The sequence below is a fragment of the Anguilla rostrata genome, chromosome 1, assembly GCF_018555375.3.
Source record: "Anguilla rostrata isolate EN2019 chromosome 1, ASM1855537v3, whole genome shotgun sequence".
NCBI lineage: Eukaryota > Metazoa > Chordata > Actinopteri > Anguilliformes > Anguillidae > Anguilla > Anguilla rostrata.
Window position 1 is genome coordinate 71,336,849 of NC_057933.1, and position 27,749 is coordinate 71,364,597.

At 46.1% G+C, this 27,749-nt stretch overlaps 1 protein-coding gene across 2 annotated transcripts; it reads left to right on the plus strand.

Moving 5' to 3' along the window:
• The first annotated feature begins 287 nt into the window (after positions 1-287).
• Positions 288-27,463, plus strand: clcn1b (chloride channel, voltage-sensitive 1b). 2 transcript variants are annotated; one of them, XM_064309411.1, is made up of 23 exons: positions 288-463; positions 8,374-8,596; positions 8,897-9,028; positions 10,249-10,377; positions 13,730-13,863; positions 14,245-14,322; positions 16,018-16,096; positions 16,437-16,562; positions 17,292-17,376; positions 17,532-17,633; positions 17,956-18,040; positions 18,142-18,297; positions 18,790-18,859; positions 20,076-20,186; positions 20,901-21,114; positions 21,526-21,659; positions 23,007-23,191; positions 23,416-23,497; positions 24,364-24,443; positions 25,487-25,531; positions 25,654-25,758; positions 26,041-26,127; positions 26,434-27,463. In XM_064309411.1, the coding sequence occupies exons 1-23, from the start codon at positions 413-415 to the stop codon at positions 26,815-26,817; spliced, it is 2,877 nt and encodes a 958-aa protein (XP_064165481.1). In that variant the 5' UTR covers positions 288-412; the 3' UTR covers positions 26,818-27,463. The 2 variants fall into 2 exon arrangements, with proteins under 2 accessions (XP_064165481.1, XP_064165490.1); XM_064309420.1 differs by having other exon boundaries at positions 20,082-20,186.
• Positions 27,464-27,749: the final 286 nt, after the last annotated feature.

The window sequence follows — 27,749 nt, forward strand, 5'->3', positions numbered from 1 at the left end:
CTCAGGGTGGACCCCCCACCCCCTTTAACCTCCCACCCGCACCACCGCACAAAAATGTAATGGGTGATCAAGGTCTTAGCGTGTTGCCAGGGGCAACGGGGGGGGTGGGGGTAGGGGGTGGTGTTGGTGTTGGTGTTGATAATGTGAGCCAGCTAGAACGATGAGCTGCAGTTCTAATAAAGGAAACCAGCGCGTTGGGGGCAGCCTCATCGCCAGCGCCTGTGCAGCGGGGGGACCCTCCGTCTGGCAGCGGTGAGATCGGCGGGCGGGCTGCGGAGGTGGGTGCAGAGCGGGGGGCTCGCGGCGGCGGCGGGGGCCAGTCAGAGCGTGAGCGCGGCGCGCGCTGCGCCGCGCCGGGTGGAAATGCTGAGACAGCCAGCGGGTTTATTTTTGGGTCAGTGACAGCGTGTCAATGGCTGCAGATGCGTCGCAAAGGAAGGCTCTGAGATACCACCAGACCCTGGTCAGTATCTGCCCCTCGTCCCTTCCGCCTGTCTCTTCCCTCCCGTCTCTCTCTCCCTCTGTCTCTCTCTCTCTCTCTCTCTCTCCCGGCTGTTACTTTCTCTCCCTCTTCCTCCCCCCCCCGTCCGTCTGGCTCCCGCAGCGAGCAGTGCTGGTCTCTCGCCGGCTTTGCGAAAATAAATACTGCACGGTAACGCCGTGCGGTGTGCGGTGTGCCCTCTGTATCCCCTCTCCTCTGCCTCTGCGTCTAACTCCGCTCAGCACCGCCGCTCCGTTTCGCTTTTAATCCCTCCTGCCCGTGGTGCTACTTCTTGCCTGACAGCAATGTACATCAGAAGTTTTTTTTTTGACCTTTTAGTTTCTCGGTCCCTCCATTGTCAGTTAGAAGTTAAGCTCCATCTTTCTGCCGGTCTCTCCAGACTCCTCTCTCTACCTGCGTGACGGTTTCCGAAGGTCTATTCTTCAGGCGTCCTCCAGGCCCATTTGGAGATATTTGTAGATCTTGTTTGTTATACCAGACCTGGGTTTCCGTCCAGTTGCTTGACCCGTCTTCCTGTCAGCGTACGGTCTGTCATTCGCGGTCTTGAGAAGTCCTTAATCTGTGCGTCTCCGGTGCGTGTGAACGTGTGTGCGTGTACAGACGAGACCAGATCGAAGCTAACAAATACGCTTGTCTCTCTTGGCTTGTCGTGCGAGTGAACCGTATTCCAAATCCCACGTGAGAATTGATTCGGTTTTTTACGTTGGTGTAAATGCGTTTCCAGTGCGGGCTGCATCGTCCTGCTCCTGTTTTACGTCTGGCCTGACACTTGCCCATATGGTTATGTAATTAAATTGCCCGTGTTCAGTTCCGAGGCATCCTGGTCCTGAGGGACTTTCAGACACGTCTCAACCGGTCGCTGGAGACCGGGCGCCACAGGTGCTCTGTGTTCTTTCCTGGTCTGTGGGTCCAAACGTGTAATTAAGACCTCAGCCGGAGTCGGAATGGAAAACCTGCGCATTTCCAATTAAGCTCTCTGTGAGACCTATTTTGCTCCCCTTCTTTCCCTCTTGTAAGTAGAATTTATCGTGGCAGGGCATTGCTTTCGTTCTGTCGTTTACTTGCAGTGACCTGGGGGCAGCCATAAACACATGCAGAAATGTCCTAAGGCCTTTATTGCTTAGAAACACTTTTGTGTGTGCGAACGTTCGCCGGGTACATTTTGCTGCGTTGTTTGAGCCAGGTTCCGTCTTCTCAGGACGAGAGATAAACAGTCACTGCTTCCCCATTCGCCGGTGATCCGGCTACGACCAGACAGTCAAGCCCTGTTTCCTGGAGACCTAACGAACCGTAGGCTTTTATTTAGAACGCTTGTTTGGCACACGTGATTCTACTAATTAGCAGCTCCAAGAAATCTCTCGCCGTTGCATGACGTGCGCTTTCTGAGAGTTCAAGTGAAAACCTGCGAGACGGTAGAGTTCTAGGAACAGGGCTGGGCAGCCCTGGTCTATGAGAACAAGAAGTGAAGGAATAACAAGAACTATAACACAAGCATTGTGCATCTGTCAGAAAGAGAGGGTGTGGGGTGTGGGGGGGTTGGTGGGGTGGTTTGAGGGGGAGGGGGGGGCTGAGTCACTCTGACAGTGACAGACCCTCTCTCTGGCAGGGGAAGCAGAGACGGTGGCGAGAGGGACGCTCGGTCGAGGGAACCGTTGTAATCCTCACAGGGAGAGAGAACAGAAAACCTCCCGGCGCAGCGGTGAAAAAAGAGCCTCGATATAAAAGACAAACAATGAAGAGATGCTGAACTAGACCATGGGTCAGTTATAATTAGAAATTAGTATCAACACTCCCCCCCCCCCCCCCCCCCCGAGTTCTAATTGCAAACCTGCTGAGGCCATTGAAAAGAGTGATATCAAGCACCGCGCGTAGTGAGGGGGCGAAGCAGCGGGACTCCAAGTGTGCGTTTGCCACGTGCCCCCCCCCCCCCCCCCCCCACAGCCGACACCTTGCGGAACATTCGGCCCGGCCCTGTAGCCCGGCTTAAATAATCAATTATATCAATTACGGATCACACAGCTGTAATTGACCCCTGACCGGGCCCTTGGGGGACTGTGGCCCCTGGCGTAAGACCGGTGCTGACAGACAGACCAGAACAGAGACCGACCTGCCACGCGCGTCGGAGTCAGAGGGCTGATCTGTGTTGCGGTGATCAAAATCGCTCTGGACCAGTAGGTACTGGGTTACGACTGTTAACCACCAGAGTTAAATGACTGGTTTCATACATGTGAATTACGTTTTAAAAAAAAATTATTTTAATTTACAAACCTTAATTTGGATATATTTGAACGTTTGATGCCTGTGTCGATGCTGCGTAGGAAAGTCCAGGCTGGAGAAGGCCTGTCCAACGGGAGAGATTAATTTATGTTTATTTGAATCTAATTTGAGTGTTGTTGCTCAAACATGATCGCAGTTTCATTGGCTGCAGACGGGGGTTAAAGGTGAGCGTTGGCTTGTGGGTCCTGCGGTTTCAGAGCGTCCCTGGCGCACCGGCCCTTTGGGAACAAACGAAAGGCCCCTGGTTCAGAGACGTAAACGACAAGACCCCACGGACAGATGGGATGAGGAATTGAGAGATAAACAGAGCGAGAGGTGTGCGGAGAAGTGTGTCAGTGAACATTGGGTCACACCGAAGCTAAATATAAACCAGAGTAGAGTTACAGGGACGGAGGGGGGTGTGCAGGGGGAAGAGAGGTAGACAGGGGAGAGAGAGAGAGAAAGTTTCGGGGAGAGAGGTGCGGGGTATTGGGATGGGGGTGTGTGTGTGTGGGATGGGGGAGGGATCAGAGGATTTGGAGGGACAGGACGTGTCGGGAAGGAGTGAGAGAGTGAGCTGAACGCACCCTAGGGGTCGCAGAACGAAGGGAGGGGGGAAACGCCAGTGCCGAACGGCACCGTGGGAACCGGGGGCGAGTGACATGAACACTGCAGCCGGAAATACTGCCCGGAGAAATATGAACGCCTGCGGGCGATCTCAGCCGCGAGAGCAGCGCTCTGCCGACGGACTGATGCTACAGGATATCAACGCTGCGCGGCTATACATAGCCCCGGTACACACACACTGACGGATGCTGCCGTGCATCGGGGTTGTCCAATAGGGAGAGCCGGCTTATGAAAACCCACAGAACGAACGACCGGCCTGTTAGCCGGGCTAACGCTGACAGGCTCAGGATGAATTCGCTGAATTAAGAGCTGTTGACAAGCTATTGTCAACCCAAAGTGTTTGTATTAACTTCCCCCCCCTCCCCTTGTCTTATGGGCAAAGTGTTCGCTCACCTTAGTGGCCAGTTCGGCCCGCCATGGTAAACACGCTCTATTGCCCTCCCCTCTTCAGGAAAGAGGCAGGAACGGTCGGCGTAATTAGACTTTTTGAAGGAGAAAAGGAGAGATTTGGGGAGATATAAGGAGTCCGAGAAAGACAGAGAGCGAAAAGGGAAGGAGGGAAGAGGCCGTGTGCAGAGGCACAGCAGAAGAGGAGGATGAGAGAACGCATCAACACGTTTGAAACCGTCCTCAATTTAGATCAGATTCTGGTAAGACATGTACGATTGACATGAGACTTGGGGTGGTTAGTGGGATCGATAACATCAGAACACAGTTGAGGCGATTTTCGCTGTGACCGATATTGGAAGCTGTAATTCTAGTTGTACTGTACCTCAAGCAACTTGGAACCCATGCAAACCACTTGAATCATTTTTGAAAGTAACCGATGCTGGATGTTGTGCTTGTTTGTTGACTAGCGTATTGATAAAGTATGTGCCAAATTGTTTTGGGAGTAATACTATTGTGCGATTATGAGATGTGTGTGTGTGTGTTTGTGTGTGTGTGTGCGTGTGTGTGTGTGTGTGTGTGTGTGTGTGTGTGTGTGCATGCTTGTTTGTGCTGCTGAATGTCTAAGCTCTCCATGTGTCCGTCAGTGACTGGGTCAGATTTTATCATTATCCTCTGGTGGAGGACAGTGCTATATTGTGAATACTGACAGACGCACAAAATCACATGCGCCGATTCCATGCACACACACACACACACACACACACAGTCATACACAGGGACCAAGGAATTTGTCATTATTATTTTTTTAATTAACTCTCAAAGTCACTCTGCCCTTCACTGTGTGCATTTGCTGGCAACTCTCTCTTCCCCCCCCCCCTCTCTCTCTTGCACCCTCCATCTCAGTAACTACTACAACGGGACACATTGTCTATTCATACAATAACCGAGTGCATTTCCCACCTTTTCACACCATTAACAGGTTATTTGGCACCTAGTGATTCCAGCTGTATTAACTGAGCAGGAGTTTGGGGGTCAGGTCTGGAAGGCCAGGAATCTGGATATCCATAGACAGTGCGGTCCAGTGACTGTTCGGCAAATAGAGAATGATAGAGTGGGGGAAGGACTGTCCTACCAAACAATAAATAATGAATGACTGACGTAAGCAGTGGGTTTCTCACGATCTCTCTCTCCTCCTCTGTCCTTCTCTCTCTCTCTGTCCCCACTCCCTCTGGCCCATGTATTGGTGACTTATGGAAGGATGACATATTGCTTAGCTCATCAAACCGAAACACAGTTTTTGATCTGTGCTGCACTGTCCAGCCCTGCGTGTCATTGTGTTCAAACTGCTCTGCGCCACACCTCTCCTCATTGTCTGTTTTGTTTTTGTCAAAGGCTGTTTCCATTCAGGCGTTGAAGCAAATCTGGCCAGAAAATGGCATGGAATTGCAAATTGATAAAAAAATTTTTATTGCATGTTAGAAATGATGTACTAAATCACATACTCCTGTGATGTACAAAATGGATGGTCTGAATAATTTAGTACCAAGTATTTTAATCCTGAAGGCTGCCCTAATTTCTGCCGTGACAGCTGTCATACAACTGTAGTGGCTTAATAACTCCACAGCCACAGTTAATTTGTTGTGTTTTTATAGGGTTATTTCAGCCTCTGTATCATTCATATGTGATGTGTCACATATCCAGACGTATGTAGTGTCTTGGTCTTGCAAACCGGCATCAACTGGTCCTATCACTTATCCCATTGTATCAACCACTTCCTGAAATGTTGCTAACGTCCTGTAGGTTAGCAATGCGCTCTTTAATCACTCCTTCTTCTGTGCTGTGTTGCTCATTAGTGTTTGTGCCTCTGGTAGACTTCACTAACACTTTCCCACTCTCATCTTCATCTTCTTCTACTTTATCATTCTCAGCTGTCTAATACTGATCCCCCCTCCCTCTCTCCTTCTCTTTGATCGATGGCTCAGTATTGTTAATGTGTAATGTGGTCCATGTACAAAAGTCAGAGACATGGGGAGACTGTGTCAGGGAGGTAGAGGCGTCCCAATATTCATCATGCCCAAGAGAACTGCCAGAGAACAGGTTGGTGTTGTTACTTGATTGATTTGAGGAGTCGATGTCATATGTGCAGCTCACAAAGTATTTGTACATATGTTGTCGTAAATCACGATAGTTGTAGTACCAGTCATAATTGTTTTGCGTCGGCTACTATACCATTAATGTCGGGTTACAGCAGTGATTGATGCCGGAGTGAAAGACAAACGCAGACCAGGTGCATCTGCTGGGTTGTCATTTAAAACAGTCTGATATTAGTGGTGACAGAGGTCGAGAAAAAATAGCGGGAGCTGCAGCAGTGTCTGCGCTAATGAGAATTGCGGGCCGAGAGAGAACCGGACTAATGACATTAGCATTTCTGCATTAAACCCGAGCCCGAGTTATTTATCTATATTTATATCTCGCTCACTTGCATCCGTTACTCATGGGAATCATTCGAGTGGTTCAACTGAGGTGAGACGTGGGGCCAAGAAGATCGCATTTGTTTTAAAAATACAGATTGTAAAATTGTGTTTATGGGTTATATATTAATTTAAGCAACACTTAAGATTCTGATTACAGAGATAGTTTCTTCGTTCCCGGCGTTGGTGTCGCATACGTCCAGGAAGCCATTTGGCAGGTTTCATCTTTACATTCGTGATATTTGGGACGTGCTTTGCTGAGCATCGAGCACGAGCGGTTCCCTCGCCCCCCCCCCGGTGGCGTTGGGGCCGCTAGCCGCGCGGCGGGCTACGTTAGGAGGTGTGGAATGTTCCCTGCCCCGGACTCCTCACCGGCCGGTTGGCCCGCATCCATCTGGGGTCCCAGGAACGTGGAGATAGCTATGCGTCCACACCTCAGGCTTCCGCTCAGCGGATTTCTCCCATCCCCTCACTCCGTTTCGTCTATTTCTGTCTGCGCGGGTTCCTGTTGTGTCTCTCCCTGTCTCACACGCCCACACTTTACTGCTTGCTCTCTCTCTCTCTCTTTCTCTTTCATCCTCCTCCTTCTCTCGCTTGGCTGGGGACTGATGTAACCAAGCCAGGTGAAATTTCCTGTGTGATGGGGGGGGGGAAGCAAAAACTGTTTTTTATGGATATGACAACACATGTTCTGCCCCCCGATTTCATTTTTATCGCATGTGATGCATACTGTGTCCTGTGTAGCCTTCAGAATCGTTCAGAAGCATGACTTGACATGGCAAACGTGTGAAAATGCCGCCAGAGAAATTGTAAACTCTGTGTTTCTATTTCAAGGTGGCTGATGATCGAGTATGATTCAGGATACCTTGTCTGTCACATGCCTGGCACAAGGCACCGCATTGCAGTCGAAATCCAAATGGGATACTTCCGATTCTTCTGTGTTATGCTAATGGTTTCTGAGGCATGCCTTAACCCCTTCTCAAATTGCGTCTTGTTCTTTTTCACCCTCGAAGTGCAAGAATATGCGCAAACAAATGTAGCAGTGTCTGTGGGCGTAAAGTCACATTTCAATGTGAGCAACTCATTTTAATTTCATAACAGGAATAAGACCGCCTCATTCAGTTTTTTTAAAAAAAGATGGCCTTTTAGAAGAGGTACAGAAGAACTTGGCAGCTTTAATGTTTTATGTGTGCAAAGCAGACCGGACACAGAAAATTACAAGATTTTAATAGAAAATGTCTGACAACATAGTCCGTGTGGACCTTTACAGAGATTAATATTACATTTTACATTGACTGGGCAGTTATGGGCATTGATCAGTACCTGCACTCCAAGTACGAGAGAGAGAGAACAACCTGCTACATTTAGCTGTCTCATTTTGATGTCATATAGGCTCACTATTACAACTATTCCAAGAGAGTTCACTATTCCAACTTTCAACTTTTTTTAATGCAAGACACTAGATATCGCACCCCGTAATGAAATGTAGATACCAAGCTATGCATCAAAATTCTTATTTAACCACCTTGAATCTCAGCCTAGGTGGCACAGTGGTGCAGTGGGTAGCACTCACAGCAAGAAGGTTGTGGGTTCGAATCTCGGCTTGGGGACTTTCTGTATGGAGTTTGCATGTTTGCCCCGTGTCCGCGTGGGTTTCCTCCGGGTACTTCGGTTTCCTCCCACAATCCAAAGACATTCAGGTAGGCTAATTGGAGACTCTAAATTGCCCATAGGTATAAGTGTGCGAGCGAGTGGTGAGTGAATGGTGTGTGTGTGCCCTGCGATAGATTGGCGGATCTCAAACATTCATGACGGTGATTTTCTGTAAATCAACGAAACACACTGTGTTCTGGTGAAATATTGTCAAAAGCCTTGGGCTGTTCCTTTTTCAGCTCCGGAGACCTGAAACACAGGGAAGTAATGATGGTACAGGTTTTTGTGATAACATCACAGTCTGCTGATGCTGCACATTTTTATGCTGATATAAATTGAAGGCAAAATTAACTTCCCTCTGAAATCATATTGAAAGTCATATTAAGACATCATATAATTTAGTACTTATAAGCACAAATGTTATGCTTAAAGAATTGTGGGTAAAATATCTTACCTTTCACCTGCCCGCCGAAGCTATATGGAGAGTACAGAGAGCAGCTGGGGAGCATTGCCCGGAGAGAAGCCGCGCGGCTCCTGACCGAGCGGCAGTGGAGGAAGCATGCGGGGGACGCGTCCGCAGCGAGGCACGCCCAGGGCCAGCACCACCACGCCGCCGGCCTAGAAACGGGCGTCTCCGCCTCGGGACATGGCCACGCCTCTTCAGTGAAGAAGCCCCGCTCGTACTCCAAATGCCGAGGTGAGGAAGAGAGGAATACGGAATCTAGTGGCAGTCCTGGAATTAGGGGATAGAATGTTCTGTGCCATGTTCTTATTGTCATTATTATTATTATTATTATTATTATTTAGCCAGGTAAATCTAGATTGTCGGTCCACAGCCCTGGTACTGTAGAGCTTCAGGGTCTACTGGTTTCTGTTTTTAACTCAATTGATAAAATAAATCAGGTGATTACACTGTTGACTGATCTCACCTGGTTTCGTGGGTATTGGATATGATTGTGTTGGATTTGCATTACATGAGTTCTGTTTTGCTGTGTAGACTGTGTTGCACGGGTACAGAAGTACATTGTGACAAAGCTGGGAGAGGACTGGGTCTTCCTTGTGCTGCTGGGTCTTACCATGGCATTGGTCAGCTGGAGCATGGACTACGCTAGTGCCAAGAGTCTGCAAGGTACTACAATACCCATAATTCCAGCTGCCGCTCCTTATTTGGGAACGGCGTTAAAGTGTGATGCATTTTCAGTAACCTGGTTTTGTGGCCTGTAATTCAGCCCCCCGTTGACAAGATGGCAGTTCGGCCTTCTCATGAAGCCAGCTGTTGAGCAATTGATTTACAATGAATTTTCTGCCAAGGCTAGTAATAAATTCTGTTTAACTCAAACCAATTATTTTTCACAAGCAATGTTTCCTGGCACTTCTCTTTAAACTGAATAACTCTAAATGAATCTAAATGAATCCAAAAATATTTCGAATAATTTTATGTCTTAATTATTGTTAATTATATATCATACAAATTATGAGAGGCTTTCTAGCCATATTTTCCTGAAGAAAAAAATGAATGATAAAAGTTAACAAGGGGTTAGTGACACAGTAGAAAAAAGAAGAAAAGATTAGCACATTAAATATAATCAATTACCTAGCTCAGCCTTCTGTCAGGGATATGTGAAAAATATGTTCTGTAAAATGAGTCATGCATTAGTGTACAGTGCACCGGTGTTGCGCATATGGTTTTCTCTCTGGGGAAGGTTTTCAGGTGTTGCTTCTTGCATTGCCGAAATGATCCAGTTGAATGCATTCAGTTAGTGTGATCATTTGTTGGACTGCACCAGGCTCATGATGACTGGTCTGTCTGAATGAATCACTGCTTAACCACCACCAATTACCTCTATATGTGTTCTGCTGGAGAAGCTATGGAGAGACTCAGTAGGCAAATGAATTACAAGCTGGAGCAATCTGGTTGCCATTGGAAACATGGAGATGATACCCAAAATACCAAGACATAAATGTACTTGACTGCACGGAATATTAGTGTTTACATGTGGCATGTTAACAAAAACTTAAAAGTACATATTTCCTTTTTTCATAATTTCTATATATTTCATGCCATTGCCAGATTTCGGTCAAGTAAGTTTTATGAATGCTGTGTGTCTGCTGCATCAGTCTCCTTTATCTTCAGTAAACTCACAGCTCTACAGAGCAACTAGCAAACCAGTGTCACCCCTCCTCAGTCATCTGGATGTCAGAATTATTTCTCTTTGTACAGAGTATAGTCTGTTCCAGTGTTAACTGCTCTCCTCTCTCTCCCCCCTCTCCCCCATCTATCTCCCCCCCTTCCCTCTCTCTCTCTCTCCCCTCCCTCCCCCTCTCGCCCTCCCTCTCTCTCTCTCTCAGTATATAAGTGGATGTATGGTGAGCTGAAGGGTAATGTCCTGCTGCAGTACCTGGCCTGGGTCACCTACCCGATGGTGCTCATCATGTTTGCCTCCCTGTTCTGCCACTTGGTCGCCCCACAGTCCATCGGTGTGTACCGCCTGTGACTGGCTGTGACTGGCTGTGACTGCTGTGACTGGCTGTGACTGCTGTGACTGCTGTGACTGGCTGTGACTGGCTGTGACTGGCTGTGACTGCTGTGACTGGCTGTGACTGGCAGTGACTGCTGTGACTGGCTGTGACTGGCTGTGACCGCCTGTGACTGGCTGTGACTGCTGTGACTGCTGTGACTGGCTGTGACTGGCAGTGACTGCTGTGACTGGCTGTGACTGGCTGTGATGGCCTCTGTCTTGTCTCTGGTCTGGTCCCCTCTCCCTCACTGTTCCTCTGCTCCTGTTTCTCTCTCTCTGCCCACCCCCCCACCCATTCCCTCCCCTCTGCCAGTCTTTATGGCGGTTGATGTTGATCAGAGGTACATGCGTGGATGCGGGAGTGTTTGTGTGTGGGAGTGTTTGTGTGCATGCATCAGTGTGCATGTGTTTATGTTTTTATGCATGCGTGCATATACTTGTGCATGGATGTTTCTGTGAACTGCTAGAACTGTGGGTTAGGTCATTTTTTAACTGCAGTTCAGTAAGGCACAATGGCCAATTTTAGAAGATGACAATTTTTTTGCGTATGTTTATGATGCTGTTTCATTATATGTGTTCTTATCCAGAGCATCTGTCATGTGGTTAATTGTCACTCCTTAGTGAAACCTGATTAATAAATCTAGCTAACTGACTGGTTTTTAGAAACGTTCATAAATATGTAAGTATTAACTTCCAAAATGCATATCCATTTATAGCAATTTAAATAAAGAAAATGCTTTTGACTGGAGAATGAGTTAGTTAAGAAGCAGCAGAATCTTCAGTATGTTACCATGTTAATTAGATAGATGGCTATCTTTACATAATAGTCCTTAGTTAGCTAGATGCTACTTTAATTAGCTGCATGCAGTGAGCCAGCTCCTTGATTTTCTGCATGGGGGAACTGAGCTAGCTAGCTTGTTTGATGTCACATTATCAGCTAGCTGGGTAGATGTCAGTACCCAGCTACAAAAAAAAATGCATTTAACTAAAAGACGCAGTGAAAAGTAGTTGCCTTGAGAGAGTTAAAATTTGTCTTCACATTCTGCGAACCTCAGCTGTCTTGTCCAGTTTTCCAGTCTCTCTGCTGTCAGAGTAGGGGGGAACCAAACAAACAGAGGATACTTTGTGCAGAGAGAAGTGTTCGCTGTACTCTGGTGAATGATGGGCGTCCTCCTCACAATGCCCTTCTCTGTCAATAAGAACTGCTTAAAGGCTTCATATGATAGCGATAAAGCCACTTTACAGTGCAGATGATGGACGGCTTCCCATGTCACTCAGAGGCTAGACTCCTTGCTTGTATAACTTTCGATTGCAATTTGCATTTTTGTCATTTTGCAGACACCTTTAGACAAAGAGGCTTACGAAAGTGCCCTTCAAACGGTAAATACCACAAGAGCTAAAGATAACGTAGTAACAGTCATGTGAGTTCCGCCGTCTAAGGTGGATGGTCCAGGGGTCAGAAAGTAAAAGTCCTGCCGTGTTTCTTCCACCTGTGATCTCAGCCAGTTGGTTTCACTTATCAGTTCCACTTCCTAGCTGAAGAATTATGCTAATTAGCAAATCCAGGTGACTGGAACAAAATACTGAGGGGGACTTTTACTTTCTGAAACTGTGTTTTCCAAATCGGGCCTAGTCAAGGTGCATGCCTCAAGACCTACACTCTCAGAAATAAAGGCACACAAGGGTACAAATTCTGTACAAGTACAAAACTGTACCTCTAAAGGTACTAGTGACAAGCGATTGTACCTTTCTAGGTACTGAATGGTACCTTTTTTTCTGGTAAAGGTACAGTTCTGTACCTTCAAGGGGTACTGCCACAGTGACAAGCGATTGTACCTTTCTAGGTACTGAATGGTACCTTTTTTTCAGAGAGAGTGTACGAGATAAAGGGAGAGGAGGGTTTGTTTTTTTATTAATTAAACAGGAACATCGAGGTGTAGTCAGAGAAGGTTCAGGCATTTTCAGAAGATAGCCAGTGAATCTGCCATCCTGATTGATTGAGGAAGGTCGTTCCATTATCAGGGGACCAGAGCAGCAATGAGCTGGGCCTGCAAGCAGTGCCTGTCAGGTGCCTGTCTGGTGACAGCCAGCTAGTGGGAGGATGCTGGATCAGAGAGGTCTGGTGTGAGCGTGTGGTCTACTCGCTGACGATAGGAAAGGGCAGCGCCGTTCACAGCTTGGTACGCCAGCGTGGGAGATTTGAACTGAGCGTGTGCGCCCACCAGGAGCCAGGGAAGTGTGTTTAAAAGCGCCACGGTGTGCGTGACTTTTGACAGGTGGAAGACCAGGTGGGGGGGGCGGAAGTCTGGGCCGGCTGCAGTGGCCTGATAGCACGGGCCGGCAGGCTGGTCAGCAAGGCGTTGCACTCGCCCAGAAAAGAGATTACGAGGGCTTGCACATGTAGCCGTGTAGCCTCTGGAGTGTGCAAGGGCCAGACACCCCTGATGCTGTGAAGGGAGAATATATTTTTAGGAGAGGAGTGGCACGGGCCCCTCTTCAGAGCGGTGGGGACCATGCCGGTTTAACGAGAGCAGTTAATAAAAAAAGAGGCGATGGAAGGAATGTCCTTTGTGAAATGGATTGAAGGGAGGGGTGGGACAGGAAACAGAGAACAGGCAGTAGGGTGGTGGGATGTTAGGGGTTTGAGATGGAGCGGAGTCTGAAGGAGGATTCGGATGTGGGAAGGTGTGCTGGTGGAGAGAACGGTGCAGAGTAAAATGTCCAGTGTTAATTCAACTCAAACAGAGTCTGTATGAGTGCAATAGGGACCGTATTTACTCTGTGAGAGCTGATTTAACACTGAACATTTTTCTATGTAAGCGAGATGGAAGGATTTGCGGATGACATAGTCCTCTGTCACCTGCAGTTAGAAAAATGGGAGCAGGGGTGGGAATGGAGTCAGGGGTAATCCCACTAAGATGGTGTTGTTTGGACATCTAAGTCTGGCTGAGATCTGAGCGGTGTTAGTGATGTACTGGAGTGTCCAGGCCATTCAGCTGCTGTAGTTTGTGTCCAATAGGGTATTGATCCTCAGTTGTATGGAATGCAGCTACACTCAATCCTCTCTCCAGTGTCTCCATCAATACACTATCCGTGTGTGGTATACACACCATGGAATTTTGCCAAACTCCCCTGCTCTGTCTGTCTGTCTGTCTGTCTGTCTGCCTGGCTGGCTGCCTGCCTGTCTGTCTGTCTGTCTGTGTCTGTCTGTTGTCTGTCTCTCTCTTACTCTCATGCTTTCTTTTATCTCTCTGTCTCTGTCTCTCTCTCTCTCTCGCACTTTCCCTCCCTCACCCCCTCTATTCTTACAGGCTCTGGTATTCCCGAACTGAAGACCATCCTCAGGGGCGTTGTGCTGAAGGAATATCTGACTCTGAAGGCCTTTGTGGCCAAAGTCGTTGGCCTGACTGCTGGCCTGGGCAGTGGGATGCCAGTGGGCAAGGAGGTGGATCTCTTCACTTCTCTCTCATCTGTCTGTCTGACCCCTTCACTGGGGAGTGAGAAGCAAGCTGTTATATTATATTATATTATATTATATTATATTATATTATATTATATTATATTATATTGTATTGTATTGTATTGTATTATATTATATTGTATTATTGTATTGTATTATTGTATTGTATTTCCTTTCTCAGTGTTCTTCCTGGACATTTCTGTACCTATAATTGTCTATTACAATCTATGCTGTTTTACAATAGTCTATTATAACCTATACTCTTTTATACCTGTAATTCGACGGATGCATCCCTTCCTCATCCCCATCACCCCTTTCTGTTCGTTCCTCCCCCATTTCTCTTCCCTCCTTCCTCTCTCCTCCCAGGGTCCCTTTGTGCACATTGCCAGTATCTGCGCAGCCGTGCTGAGCAAAATCATGTCCATCTTCTGTGGTGTCTATGAGGTAAGCAGAGGCCTGACAAAAAAAAAAAGTATAATTCCCATCATGCATTGCGGTATTAAGGGAGATAGATTCTCCATTGTAAAGAAATTCTACATACATCATCTTACCATCAATGTAATAATGATAATAATTTATATAGGGGCATTTTTTGATGTACTTTTTTTTTGCTGTCAAAGGTATCGCTCTTGGTAAATCAATTATGGATGCCTTTCTAACCAACCAAGCTGAAACTGCACTCTGGCTCGACTCGCTGCAAAAGTCTTCACAAGTATTTTAGTCTTGTAATGAGACTTAAAATCTTTTGTTTTTATTTCTCAAGTGGAGAATATCAGCTTGTTTTAAGTTGCTGTGTGCTTGACAAGCGAAATATTCTTGCCCCATTGGTAAATCTTGAAATAAGTCCAACTGTCTTACCTCATTAACAATATTTTTGTCTTATTTAACAAACAAAAAAATTGTACATATATATATATATATATAAATATAAGAAATTTAAAGTCCAAATATAAGACTAAAATATTTATTTTAGGTTTTGCAGTGCTGCAGCTACGATAGGTACAGACATTTTGGCTTGCTGTGTCTGTGGAAGTGCGCATTAAATAATTTTGCAGTTCTGAATCTGAACCAGAAGATATTTCTGACACATGTTTTCCAAAACATTTTAAATAACAGGAAGTAAACTTGTAACAGATAGTAAACATATTGCACATATTGATTTGAAAGGTAATTAGGATTCAGCATTAACAGTAATGATAGGTAAAATAAAATAAACAAAACTCGGGATACTTGATGTCTGTGCATAAACAGTAAGATTCTCAAAACATAAAAAAAGAAAAGGAGTGTTTTTTTTTCTTTGAGCTACACTGGAATCCCCTGGGGTTGATAATTATAATCGTTATCGTTGTTAGTGTCGGTCTCCATGTCTGTCATGCAGGATCCCTGTGTTTGTAAATTCCTTTCCCCAGTTCCCTTACTCATGCCTTGGCTCACATGTTGACACTGGCTGTCCCTCACTGTATTAATAGCTTGTGATAATAATGTCTGGCATGCATATTAACAATAACCCCCCCCCCCCCCCCACCCCCACCCCGCCCCCATCTGTCTCTGTCTCTTTGTTCCTCCACCTGTCTCTGAACTCCGCCCCAGAATAGCGCCCACAATCAGGACCTGTTGGTTTGTGCGTGTGCAGTGGGAGTGGCCACCTGTTTCGCTGCCCCTGTGGGAGGCAAGTCAGAACTCCACCTCCCAACATGCACCTTGCCTCGTGTACCAGGCGTGGCAGGAGATGGGAGTGTTTTTGTACTATCCTTTCCGCCTTCTTTTGGAGTTTACTACTTGAGGCTGTGCTTTGTTTTGTGCTACGCAGAAATGAGCTGCACTGTCTTTTTTTACCATTCTTTCTTTTTTTTCTGATTCGCTTCAGTTTTGTTCTCCCCTACACAATTCTGTGCTTTGCTTTACAACACTGCTCTGTGCATTTTTAATTCACATTCTCCTTTTCTTTCCCCCTTCTCTCCCTCTTTTTCCTCACATCCTTCCCTCTTGTTACCACCATCCCTCTCTTTCTCCCTCTCTCTCTCACTCTCTCTCACCCCCTCTTCCTTTTTACCTTCCACTCATTGTCCTTTCCTCTACTTCTCCTTCCTCATTCCCTCTTTCCCCCCTCTCCCTCTCTCTCTCTCGGTGTGTCAGTAGAACCCCTATGGCTATACAGACATTCTCACAGTGGGCTGTGCTGTGGGGGTGGGCTGCTGTTTTGGCACTCCTCTCGGAGGTAAAAATAAAAAACAAAAAAACTGTCCTCTTTCCCTCCTCCCCTTCTCTTTATCTCTGTCTCCATGGCGATTCACAGATGCTGCCTCAGCATTAAAAAGTGTCTCTTGATTTTTACAAAAGCATTAAGTCAAGGTCTGTGGATAACCTACTTAATTTTCCTGTCACCACTGTCCCCACTTCCTTTACCCCTTTCTAAATAGTATGTTTTTACAACTTATAGCTCTTACTCCTTTTGCTTTTATAATGCACATTTTCATTAATATCTTATTATGCTGATTGTGCTGTTACCTGTGTTGCAGGCTCGTCAGTGAAATGCATCTTCCCTCTTTCTCCACTAGGGGTGCTGTTCAGTATTGAAGTCACATCAACCTACTTCGCTGTGAGGAATTATTGGAGGGGCTATTTTGCTGCAACTTTCAGTGCCTTCATATTCAGAGTACTATCAGTGTGGAACAAAGATGCTGGTAAGGATACATATATGCCGCGCCTACATTTACAAAATTTAACTGGAGATTCAAGTCAGTGCTGTTGAAAACTGTAAATATGGAGGGGTTCCGTTTGGGCCTGCTGTAAAACCACTTGAATGCAGACTGAGACGTACAGCTTAGACATGACTGCTTTAAGTCTGGGCTCTTTAAGTAGCTGACTGTGACTGGGAGTCCACAGTGGTGGGACATACTTGACTGTGTGCAGCTGGGGTAAGGTGTGTGTAATTCTCCTAGGATTTACCGTTGCACTAGCGCCCCCTAGCCTCCCTGCACGGCTTTGTTTGTCATGAGGGAGAGGTCTTTGTTACAGTGACTTTTACTTTTCCAGTCGTGCACCATTTGCTTGTAGTATTATTACGGGGAATCAGGAGAGCGGTTCAGGTGCTGCACTCTTCGAGTGGGTGTGACTGCCATTACAGTGGTGCCTAAACACAGATTACAATTCCCATTGGGAGAAAAGTGTAATCTGTAATCACAGTCATACTAGTAAACCAAGGAGACAGTGTCATTCATTAATATAGGGCTTAGTATGACATTTTCATATTAATGAGTGACAGTATCATTAGTTAATATAGGGCTTAGTAGGACATTTTCATATTAATGAATGTCAGTGTCATTTATTAATATTAATATGATATTACATTTTCTTGCTAATTTGGTTTATTACATTGAGAATGTTGTCAAATCTCCTCCTCTCCCCCTCAGTCACCATCACCGCTCTCTTCCGAACAAACTTCCGGATGGAGTTTCCCTTCGACCTCCAGGAGCTGCCGGCGTTCGCCATCATTGGGTGAGAGAGCGAGAGTACGTGAGAGCAGCTGTATGGAGCTTTCAGGTTGCAGTCATGTCAGTTGTACATGGACGCTGCGCCACTTCCTCTGTGTAATTTTATAATTTTCGCTCTCTCTACCCCCCCTCTCCCCCACCCCCCCTTCCCCCTCCCAGCATATCATGTGGTTTCCTGGGAGCCTTCTTCGTCTATCTGAATCGTCAGGTGGTTCTGGTCATGAGGAGACAGAACGCACTCACCCGCTTCCTGACCAAACAGTGAGCAGAAAGGACGGGGCGAGGCGCGGGGGGCGGGGCCTACGGTTGTCAGGGCGGGCTCACGGTCTGCTGAGCCCTCAGAGTGGGGTTTTCTGCACTGAGAGGAGCAGTAACTGTAACAGTAACTATGTGACTAACTGACTGACTGACCTACGCTGTAACTGAAATGGCCTTTCCCCTCGTGGGCGTTATTACCGTCTGCATTGCGTTTCAGTTCTGCTACGTTATGTTATCCCACTGTTATTGTTGTTGTTGCCATGGTTATTTGCTTTTGTAACTCGTGATGTGAATTAAAAAAAAAAAAAAATTCTATTTCCTCCAGCCGGTTGATCTATCCAGGCGCCGTGACATTAGTCATTGCAACTTTCACCTTCCCCCCTGGATTCGGACAGTTCATGGCTGGAGAGGTCAGAGTTCGTTCCAGTTTTCACAGTTTCATTTGTGGGGCGAGATCTGACAGGCCCCACTGTGTTCACTGATTGCGGTGTTAACCCTTTGTTTCACACAGTTGATGCCCAGGGAGTGCATCAACTCCCTTTTTGACAATTACACCTGGACCAAAATCTGGGGTACCCCTACCCCGGTCGGCCTTGGCCGCTCGTCTGCCTGGCTGCACCCCCGCGTCAGTGTCTTCGTCATCCTGCTCCTCTTCTTCGTCATGAAGGTGCTACCCCCTAAATGATCTCAGTCTAGCTCTGTACTTGATCCTACACAACTGGGAAACTGTACAGTACGTCACATATTAGACACACATCATTCAAATAGCAAAACCCAGCAAAGCCCAGCCATGGAGAGTATTCACTTCTACATTTTATTTATATAGAGCATAGGACAGTGCTTTCCAGAACAAAAATGAAGAAGTTACATTTTACAATGCAAGAGTTAAAAAAAAATACAATACAATGTTTTTAAAGAAAATGTAAAATTAAAAAACAAAAACTGACTACTGACAGACCAAATCTCACCTGCTTTTTAAAACCATTCAATTCCAGGGACCACTGGGTTGTTGCCAGTGTTTTGATTTAATTTTATTTCATAAAAGATTTAACTTTTCTCACCTGTATTTTCAGGCTGGAGCCTACTTTGGAAAGTGCTAAAACTTTTTTTCGGAAAGTGTTGCATGTCGGTGATGTAGTCCTCCCGCTTCCTCTTTCAGTTCTGGATGTCAGCCATTTCCACCACGATGCCCATCCCTTCAGGGGCCTTCATGCCTGTCTTCATCCTGGGTGAGTGCCGCACGCCTCCTGTGGGAAACGGATTTGCGGTGCGGTTTCGGCAAAGCTGCCCCTTTTTTTTTTCGCTACGCACCTTGGGCTCGGAATGACCTAGGGGAAAGCATTAAGCTGGAGACACTGCCCTGGATTTGGGATTTAAAGCATATCATCCCGGAAACTTGTAAGGAGGAATGTAATTGCTTTCAGTAGACAAGGCTGCCTTTCCCCGTGTGATATACTGTGTTGTGGTTGTATTTCAGCTTCTTATTTTGGAACTGTTACTCTTTGTTATTGTTTTGTTTGTGCTCTGTGTTTTATTCATTGCACATTTTTTTCTTATTGCTGCTGCTGCCTTGGCCAGGTCTCCTTTGTAAAATAAGTATAATATCTCGAGAGACTCCCTGGTTAAATAAAGGTTTAATTAAAAGAAGTTGTGGCAAAGCAGTGGCAGAATAACGTGGTGTGTGAGCCTCAGCTTTTAAATCTGCGGCAGGGGTTCCCCAGCCTCCCCTCGGTGCCCCCCAGGCGGCTCCAGGCATGTGATGTGTCCCATCTCAAGCGCACCTGACGCAGGAGATCAGGGGCTTGATTAGTTCAGTATCGGGTGTGCTCTAGGTGTGACACATCAAATACCTGTATCTGGCTGGCTGTGCTTGAGGAGAGGCTTGGTAACCCCAGATCGGTGGGATTGGGTGACTCAGCTGTTCCAGGCAGCGGGGGCTGGGGTGGGAGGCGGCCGGGGGCGGGAATGTGTGATGCGTGACCTTGGGAGTAACCGTGACCAGTGGCCGCCACGCAGGCGGACGGCCGCGGGATAGGGGGATGGGGCATGCGCGAGGTGACCTTGATACCGTGCGCGTGCCCCACGCCGCCACCGCCGGCGTTCATCCTGTGCGCGGGTGTCTCTAGGAAGCCGCGTCCTCGCGCTTCGCGCTAGGACGCGCGCCACAGCGCTCGCCCGGGGGCCGCTGGAGGAACGTAAATGCCCTGTCAGTGCCTCACTCCTCATTTAATGACATGGCATTGCTTGAATGGGCCTGTGAACACCATGGGATATTCCATATTGGGGGGAAAAAAAGAAGGCTAAAAATTATCATTATAATTAGCACAAATAAACGCTAATCATCAGTCGCTCAAAATCCAAGATGCCATAAATAATGATACAAATCATAAGACTAGAGTGTGTGCTCATGGTCCTGCTGCCCCTCCCCCCTCCTCTCTCCATTAGGAGCAGCGTTCGGGAGGCTGGTGGGGGAGATCATGGCTACCCTTTTTCCCAACGGGATTCTCTTTGATGGAATCGTGTACCGCATCTTGCCGGGAGGGTATGCTGTCATCGGTCAGTCTCTCTCTCTATTGCTGTGTTCTCTGTATGACTCTGTATGAGCTCTTTTTTTTGTAATTCCAGTTCCCTTCAGTTTGATTCATGTGCAAACGAATCATTCTCTGTGCGTTTATTTCGCCTATCCCTCTGCATTCCCCTTTAATTGCTTATATTCTTATGCATTTAATTAATCTCTTCTCCTCTCCTTTTCCCCACCTTATCTTTATTTATCTAAACTACATGACCTCCTTCCATCAATCACCTATTTCTCCAATACCTCTCTCACTCTCATCCATCACTTCTGTCTCACTCCCCTTGCCTGTAATATGTGCTTCCTCTCATCATCCTTCTTTTCATCTCTCCACTCCCTCTCTCTCCCTTCATCTCTCTTTCTCACTCACTCTCTCTCTCCCCCATCTCTCTCCTCTCCCTCGCTCTCTCTCTCACTCCCCCCCACCCTCCCTCCTTCTCTCTCTCTCTCTCTCTCCCCCACCCTCCCTCGATCTCTCTCTCTCTCTCCTTCCCTCTCTCTCTCTCTCTCCCTCTCCCTCCCTTTCTCTCTCCCTCTCCCCCTCCCTCCCTCCCTCCCCCTCCCCCCTCTCTCTCTCCCCCCTCTCCTTCCCTCCCTCCTCCTCCCCCCTCTCTCTCTCTCTCTCCTCTCTCTCTCTCTCTCTCTCTCTCTCCCTCTCCCTCCTCCTCCCTCCCCCTCTCCCCCTCCCCCTCTCTCAGGGGCAGCGGCCCTGACTGGTGCCGTGACCCACACTGTTTCCACGGCGGTGATCTGCTTTGAGCTGACGGGGCAGATCTCGCACATCCTGCCCATGATGGTGGCGGTGATCCTGGCCAATATGGTGGCCCAGGGGCTGCAGCCCTCGCTCTACGACTCCATCATTCAGGTCAAGAAGCTGCCGTACCTCCCGGAGCTGGGATTTGGCCACATCAGGTACAGGGGACAGGAAGCAGATGCCATTTTGGCTCGGAGACCTTTCTGTTTCATGAATAATAAATGAGGAGGTTGAGTCTGAACGAAAATCGGTCAAAAGGAAGTTGAGCTCTACATTGAGCCAGTTTCACTGGCCACTCATTTACCCACCGTTCCGTGGGTCAGATTTCATCATGGCCGTGTTTGGGTTGAGCACTATTATTATTAGTTACTCAGTAACTGTGGATATACAGTATTGATCGCTCCCCATGAATGAATTAATTAATTAATTTGACAATTTAAATACAAGATTTTATAAGACTGCATAGCAAACAGCTTTTTTAAAAAATTGTACAGGATAGAAACACAAGATAGCCAGCGAGCTTATTTCTATTGTGGTCCTCTGACATAACACCTCTCTCCCCCACACAGTAAATACAATATATTTGTGGAGGACATCATGGTGAAGAAATTGAAGTTTCTTTCGACACAGTCCACTTACAGAGAGCTGAATCACCTACTGCGATCCACCACCCTCAAAACTATCCCACTGGTCGACTCAAAGGGTAAGAACTCGGCTTCTACCACAAACCCGTTAAAACAGACCATTCCATCCTGTTTGTGGGACGACTAAGACCTTCTTGGTGCAAAGAACGGCCATTTTATGGTGTGTTGTTGGTCACGCTGACAAAGAGCTCTGCAAAATAAATACATGTAAATTCAATATAGATGGAATAGACTAGAAAACCTCTGGTAGTTTCTGGTAAATTTACTCAAAATGTAAATTTTCCTTCTAACCTCTGGCTTGTACATAATAATGACTTTGGCTTGTAAAATAATTTGAACGGATGTGGACAAACCCATAGCACCAGCGCATTGACTGTATGCAGTATGGCATGTATGCAGCACTAGTTCAACAGACCCTTGCTTAGGACTGATAAGGCTGAACGGACGAACTGGTTTTTGTCACAGTTCTCTGGGGTGTTAGCTCCTTGAGTCTGTTCACCGAAGGCAGCATTTGGAATGACAAGTGCATCGGGTAGGAGTTGTCCTTTGAAACTTGGAGGGCTCTGCTTGTGATGGACTGGGTGTCCAGTTCTCGAGCCGTTCGTTTTACCAGTCATGTGCCAATGCAAATGAGAATGGTGCGAAAAAGCCTGAGTCATTCCCGAGATCGGGTCAATAGCTTTTTGTTGAATTGATCTGTTTTCTATTAGGCGAGTGAAACCACGGCGACGCGGGGCTACAGGGGTAATGTCGGGTGCCTTTCTCTTATCCTTTGTTTCCATTGGATCAGATTTTCATTGGAGTTTTTTTTTTTTTTTTGACAGCTTGAATCAAATTCTTATTTCGAATTATTTTGCATGCATGAAATCGATTTTTCATGTCCTGAATTGATCTGGAGTAGCGTACCTGGAACCCAGCTGCAATGTCAAAAGCGGTATTGAGTCCCCTCTTTCAGATTTTCTTTTTTTTTTCTTCACATAAATCTTTGGTGAAGTTAAATCAGCGCGGGTGAAAAATAATTTTCCTCACACCGTGTGTGTGTGTGTTGCTCATTCTCTTTGCACCTCTGCGATGGCTCTGCAAATGAGATTTCACAGAGACAGAGGGGAAGCTATTGAACGCTGACATTTTCACTTTGTAGGTAAAAGCCTGTCGGGTCACTCTGTGTCTGTAGAGCGGTTACCATGGGATATGATTTAATGGTTCTGGACAGGTCAATTCTTTTGGACTGGAGGGTTTGCCCAATACTGAGATTAACTGGTCCACTACCTCAATTTATTTACTCAACTATATATATAAGAAGCTTATGCCATAAGCAACTGTGATTGAAACACCTCCTTATATCCTTCAAGGTTTGTTTTCTGTTTTCCTTTGTTTACATCTTTTATTCTCGCATTTGTCTTCAGAGTCAATGATTCTGCTGGGCTCCATCGAGAGGTCTGAGCTTCAGGCTATCTATGATTGGTGGCTTTCAGCAGAGAGGCGGATCCTCAGCCAGAGTCAGGCTTTTCAAGGTCAGGGCCTGGGTTCAAAGGCCAGCTGGGAATCCTTTGCCTTTGTGGATGAGGAAGGAGAAGAAAGCGGAGACAAGGTTTGTGAGGAACAGATGTTAGCTCACACATGACATAATGGAAATAATTCACAATGCATAACACTTTCAACATTATAATAATTACTACGCTTTCATCTACTTAGGATATGTGATGAAAGCGTAGTAGTTTGTCAGTGCAGGGAGTATTATTTTTGTCCAAGAGGGTGAGTCTTTGGGGAATGATTTAGGCTTGTCGTTTCTTTAATTACATTTTTTTTTTCCAGACTGTGCCATTGCAAGATGAGCGAAATGGGCCCCTCCCAGTGCCGAAACCCCCGGAACTGTCCACCAATCACGCGACATCTGGTGAGCTGAGCACATTAGCGCGAAGGCCGTGTAGTCTCAGTCTACATCTGTGAGACAACAGAAAAATGCTTAAAAAAAATAAAATAAATAAATGCATAGTAGCACAGGGATACTCAAAAATCTCAGGGGAAAAGCATAGGGTGGTTGCACAAATGGCTGTGCATTTCATGCGCTATTGGGCAGCAGTGTGGTATAGTGGTTAGGGAAGTGGGTTTGTAGCTCAAAGGTTGTGGGTACTGTTTGCAGTTATGGCGCTACTATTATGCTCTTGTGCAAAGTACTTGACCTCAGTTGCTTCAGTTAAAAAAGATTCCAGTTGTATATATAGATTGTATGTGAAAATGTGATCTGTGTTCTGGATAAGAATGTGTCCTAAATGCCAAAATACAATGTGAATGCACTATTATAAAAAGAGCCTTTTTTAATTTTGAATTTTTTTTTGCAAATCACCATGTGTCACCGCTGTATATTTAGCCATACATTTTGTTTTGTCTTTCATAACATTGTTTATTTTGATTTTTGGTTCTAGGTATGACAGCATGAATCCACGCCCCCTTGTGTTATTTATTTATTTATTTGTTTATTTTCTATGTGTGTTGGTAAAATAATCTGTGTTCCAGCACTTACAGGCAGCGGGTTGCCATGAGGACTGGGTGGGTGTGCTTCAAGTGCTGTCTCTGCTCGCTGTTGGCATGTGGGTGTGCTTGGGGGTCGTAGAAACTATTAGACATCGATATTTCTGGATCTGCAGTTTTCATATATAATACACAGGCACATCCTTGCATGTAATATATGTTTAAGGGAAGGTGAACTAAGAAATGATTACCCGTATGACCACTAAAGCCACCCATCCCCTTGCCTCACAGACAAACGGACCTTGCAAGCAGTAAGGAGAACTCTGCAGGGCCTGTTCTCCTCCTCTAAAGACAGGCGGAAAGAAGAAAAGGTAGGCAGAGTTCCATGCAGTGTGCTGCCACAAGAACGATCTCTGACTCCTGGAAGAGCTGGAAGAGGCTGGGGGGAATGATTCTGCGAGCAGTAGTGGAGGAACGGCTTGTAGTAGTAGCAATAGCAGCAGTAATGGCAGCAACAGCAGGGGGGGGGGGGGCGAGGTTCCCACCTTGTCGCCTTCATCCATAGCGCTCTCAACCCTCCATCCTGTGCTGGAACAAGAGAGGGATGGTGAGAGGGAAAGTGAGGAAGAGCCTCTTTGAATAAAGTAAGAGTGGACTTTTTGTATGGGATTTGTAAGGACTTTACTTTTCCCATCATCCTTTTGCTGCAGAGGCAGGAAATTCACACAGAGGTACTCTCTGGGTAGAACAGTTTAGTTTGGACGTAGTTGAGTCACTCGATGCACTTCGAAACACGTAGAGGAATGCGAGGATGACTTGTACTGCAGTTGTAGTTGCTGCTTAACTCCACCAGATGGTGCAAAAACGCTTCTACATTACCACAATAGTAAATGCAGCAACATGGTCAATCCATTGCATCCTGTTGTATGCAGGTTTCCAACATTAAGCTTTCTCAAAACAAATAAATCGAGTTTAAATTTCAATGCAGCCACATGGTGATCATTTGCAATACTAGCAATTGTCACACTGTAAAAAATTATACATGCATTTTCTCTCTTCAAAAGCACAACAGAGTAAGATGTCTGTCCCAGACTTCACCTGATTCCTGTTTTTATACATTTAGATTATTTTTAGATTTCTGTTTCAAAATACGTCTACAGTTATCTTTATTTAAATATGAACAACTGTGGACCACAACTATGATGGTAGTGTAATACTAATTGCACTCATTTGCCTAATGTTTATATGACATAAAATAAAATATGTGGAAATGTAAAGCAGTTTCACATATGTTGGTATGCACAAATGTTAGTGATGAAAATTCAGTTAATTATCACCTCTTCGTTATAAAGGGAGTTTTGTACTCTGTCAGTGTTTAACTTCATTCTCCCCCCCTCCCTGTCTCCCTGTTCAGGAGGCCACACCCCCTCCCCTTACAGATACGATGACACCAGAGGAGGTAACTGCCTAAATAGTTGTGAGAAAACTGGATACATTTTTCCATTAGTATTATCTGTGCAAACCTGTGGATCTGATTGGCTGATGCAGGTCGGTGATGTGCTCTCTGCTTGGTTGACACAGATCAAAGCTTGGGAGGAGGTGGAGCTGGATGAACAAATCCACATTGATGAAATACGTGTAGATCCGTCCCCCTTCCAGCTGGTGGAGAGAACCTCACTGCACAAGGTGAGAAGTGACTGAACCTGTGCGGTAAAATCTCCTAATTAATGACCGCAGTCATTTTTCTGCACGGTTTCTGGCTCGCTTTTATGTTGGCCCTTGTCCCAAAATTTCGGAGAGCTGTTTGATGCACAACTGTGGAGAGAGACACGCAGTGTACTGAGGAAGAGCTTTGATGGATGGATATCATGCGTGGGAATGAAGTCTTTGCTTTACTTTCTGTTAGCCTGCGGTGTGTGTGTGTGTTCGTAGGCCTCCTCTTTGACACCCTCTCTCTTTCTCTCCCAGACCCACACGCTGTTCTCATTACTGGGCCTCAGTCATGCCTATGTCACCAGCATCGGGAAACTGGTGGGAGTTGTGGCACTAAAGGAGGTAAAGAACACTGACTAATATGAAATCCCCCCCCCCCTTGCTCTCTCTTTCTCTGCCTCTGTCTCTCTCTCCTCTTTCTCTCTCTCGCTCTCACTGTGTCTCCTTTTTTAAATTTCTAACCAGCTCTAATTATATGCCTTCTATTCTGTCGTTTTTGCACTCCATTATAATGTCTGAATTTTAGACTTGCATGAGAAAATTTCTAATTAATGTTATTTCAGTTGTCATTAATGTCAGTGTTATTCGGCTTTAGTTGAAATGCATCCCAGTGATGCGTTTCTTTCGTTCCCTCTCTCTTCTTCTCAGTTGCAGAAGGCCATCGAGGGCTCAACCCGCAGTGGGGTACGCCTTCGCCCCCCTCTGGCCAGCTTTCGGGATGCCAGCCGAAAATCGACGAAGCCGACCCCCCAGCCGACCCCCTCCACTCCCTCCTCTCCAAACAGAGACAAAGAGATGTGGATCGAGGGGGCAGAGAGGCCAATACCGGAAGAGGCTGGGGGGAATGATTCTGCTAGCAGTAGCGGAGGAACGGCGTGCAGTAGTAGCAATAGCAGCAGTAATGGCAGCAACAGCAGGGGGGGGGCGGGGTTCCCGCCTCCTTCACCGTCATCCATAGCGCTCTCAACCCTCCATCCTGTGCTGGAACAAGAGAGGGACGGTGAGAGGGAAAGTGAGGAAGAGCCTCTTTGAATAAAGTAAGAGTGGACTTTTTGTATGGGATTTCTTTTTCTTTTTTTTAAGGACTGCTTTTCCCATCACCCTTTTGCTGCGGAGGCGGGAAATTCACACAGAGGTACTCTCTGGGTAGAACAGTTTAGTTTGGACCTAGGCGAGTCGCTCAATGCACTTTGAAACACTTAGAGGGAAGAATAAATGTGCCACCAGTGCTTCTGGGAAATGTAGTCTGGAAGATCATCTTGCTCTGACAGTGACTTCCCCTTTGCTCTTTCAGTTTCTCAGGTTTCATCGCTATGTCTTTAAACCTGCAAAAGAATGGAAGAAAGTCCTCTTTCTTCCTTTCTTACATCAACAGTATTGATCTGTGCATCTTTCTGCCTGTCTGAAGTCTGTCTGTCTGTTGATTAATATGCAATGTTAATCAGTGTTTGTCTGTCCGTACGTTTCACAGTAATTCACATAAATGTATGAAAATGGAATCAGGTCGTGATTCAAATTACTGATCAAGTCTTCATCTTACAGATTATTCACTGTATGTTTACTAATGAATGTATTTAATTGTTTTGGAATAATGATTACAACAGTCATGATCATTCATATTGATGCTTAAAATTATTGATATTCTTATTAAATATAATAAAAATTGCATTTATCTACAGTTGTTTCATTTATTTCCCAGTGGCCAGAAAGATAATTTATCGCTTTTCTGTGTGATGTACTGTTGGGCAATTCTCTGTTCTCTTGCACACAGACCAGGAAGCCTTGGTTGATCATTCAATATGGACTTTTTACAATGAAGAGTAACATAATATCTGGGGAGTGGTATTATGTGAATGCATTGATATCTGTGTGTCCGTTTGAAAGAAGGATATAGAATGGCATCCTCTATTGTTTACATGCCGCTGAAATTTTTTTCGGTTACTTAGTTCAAAGTTATTCAACAA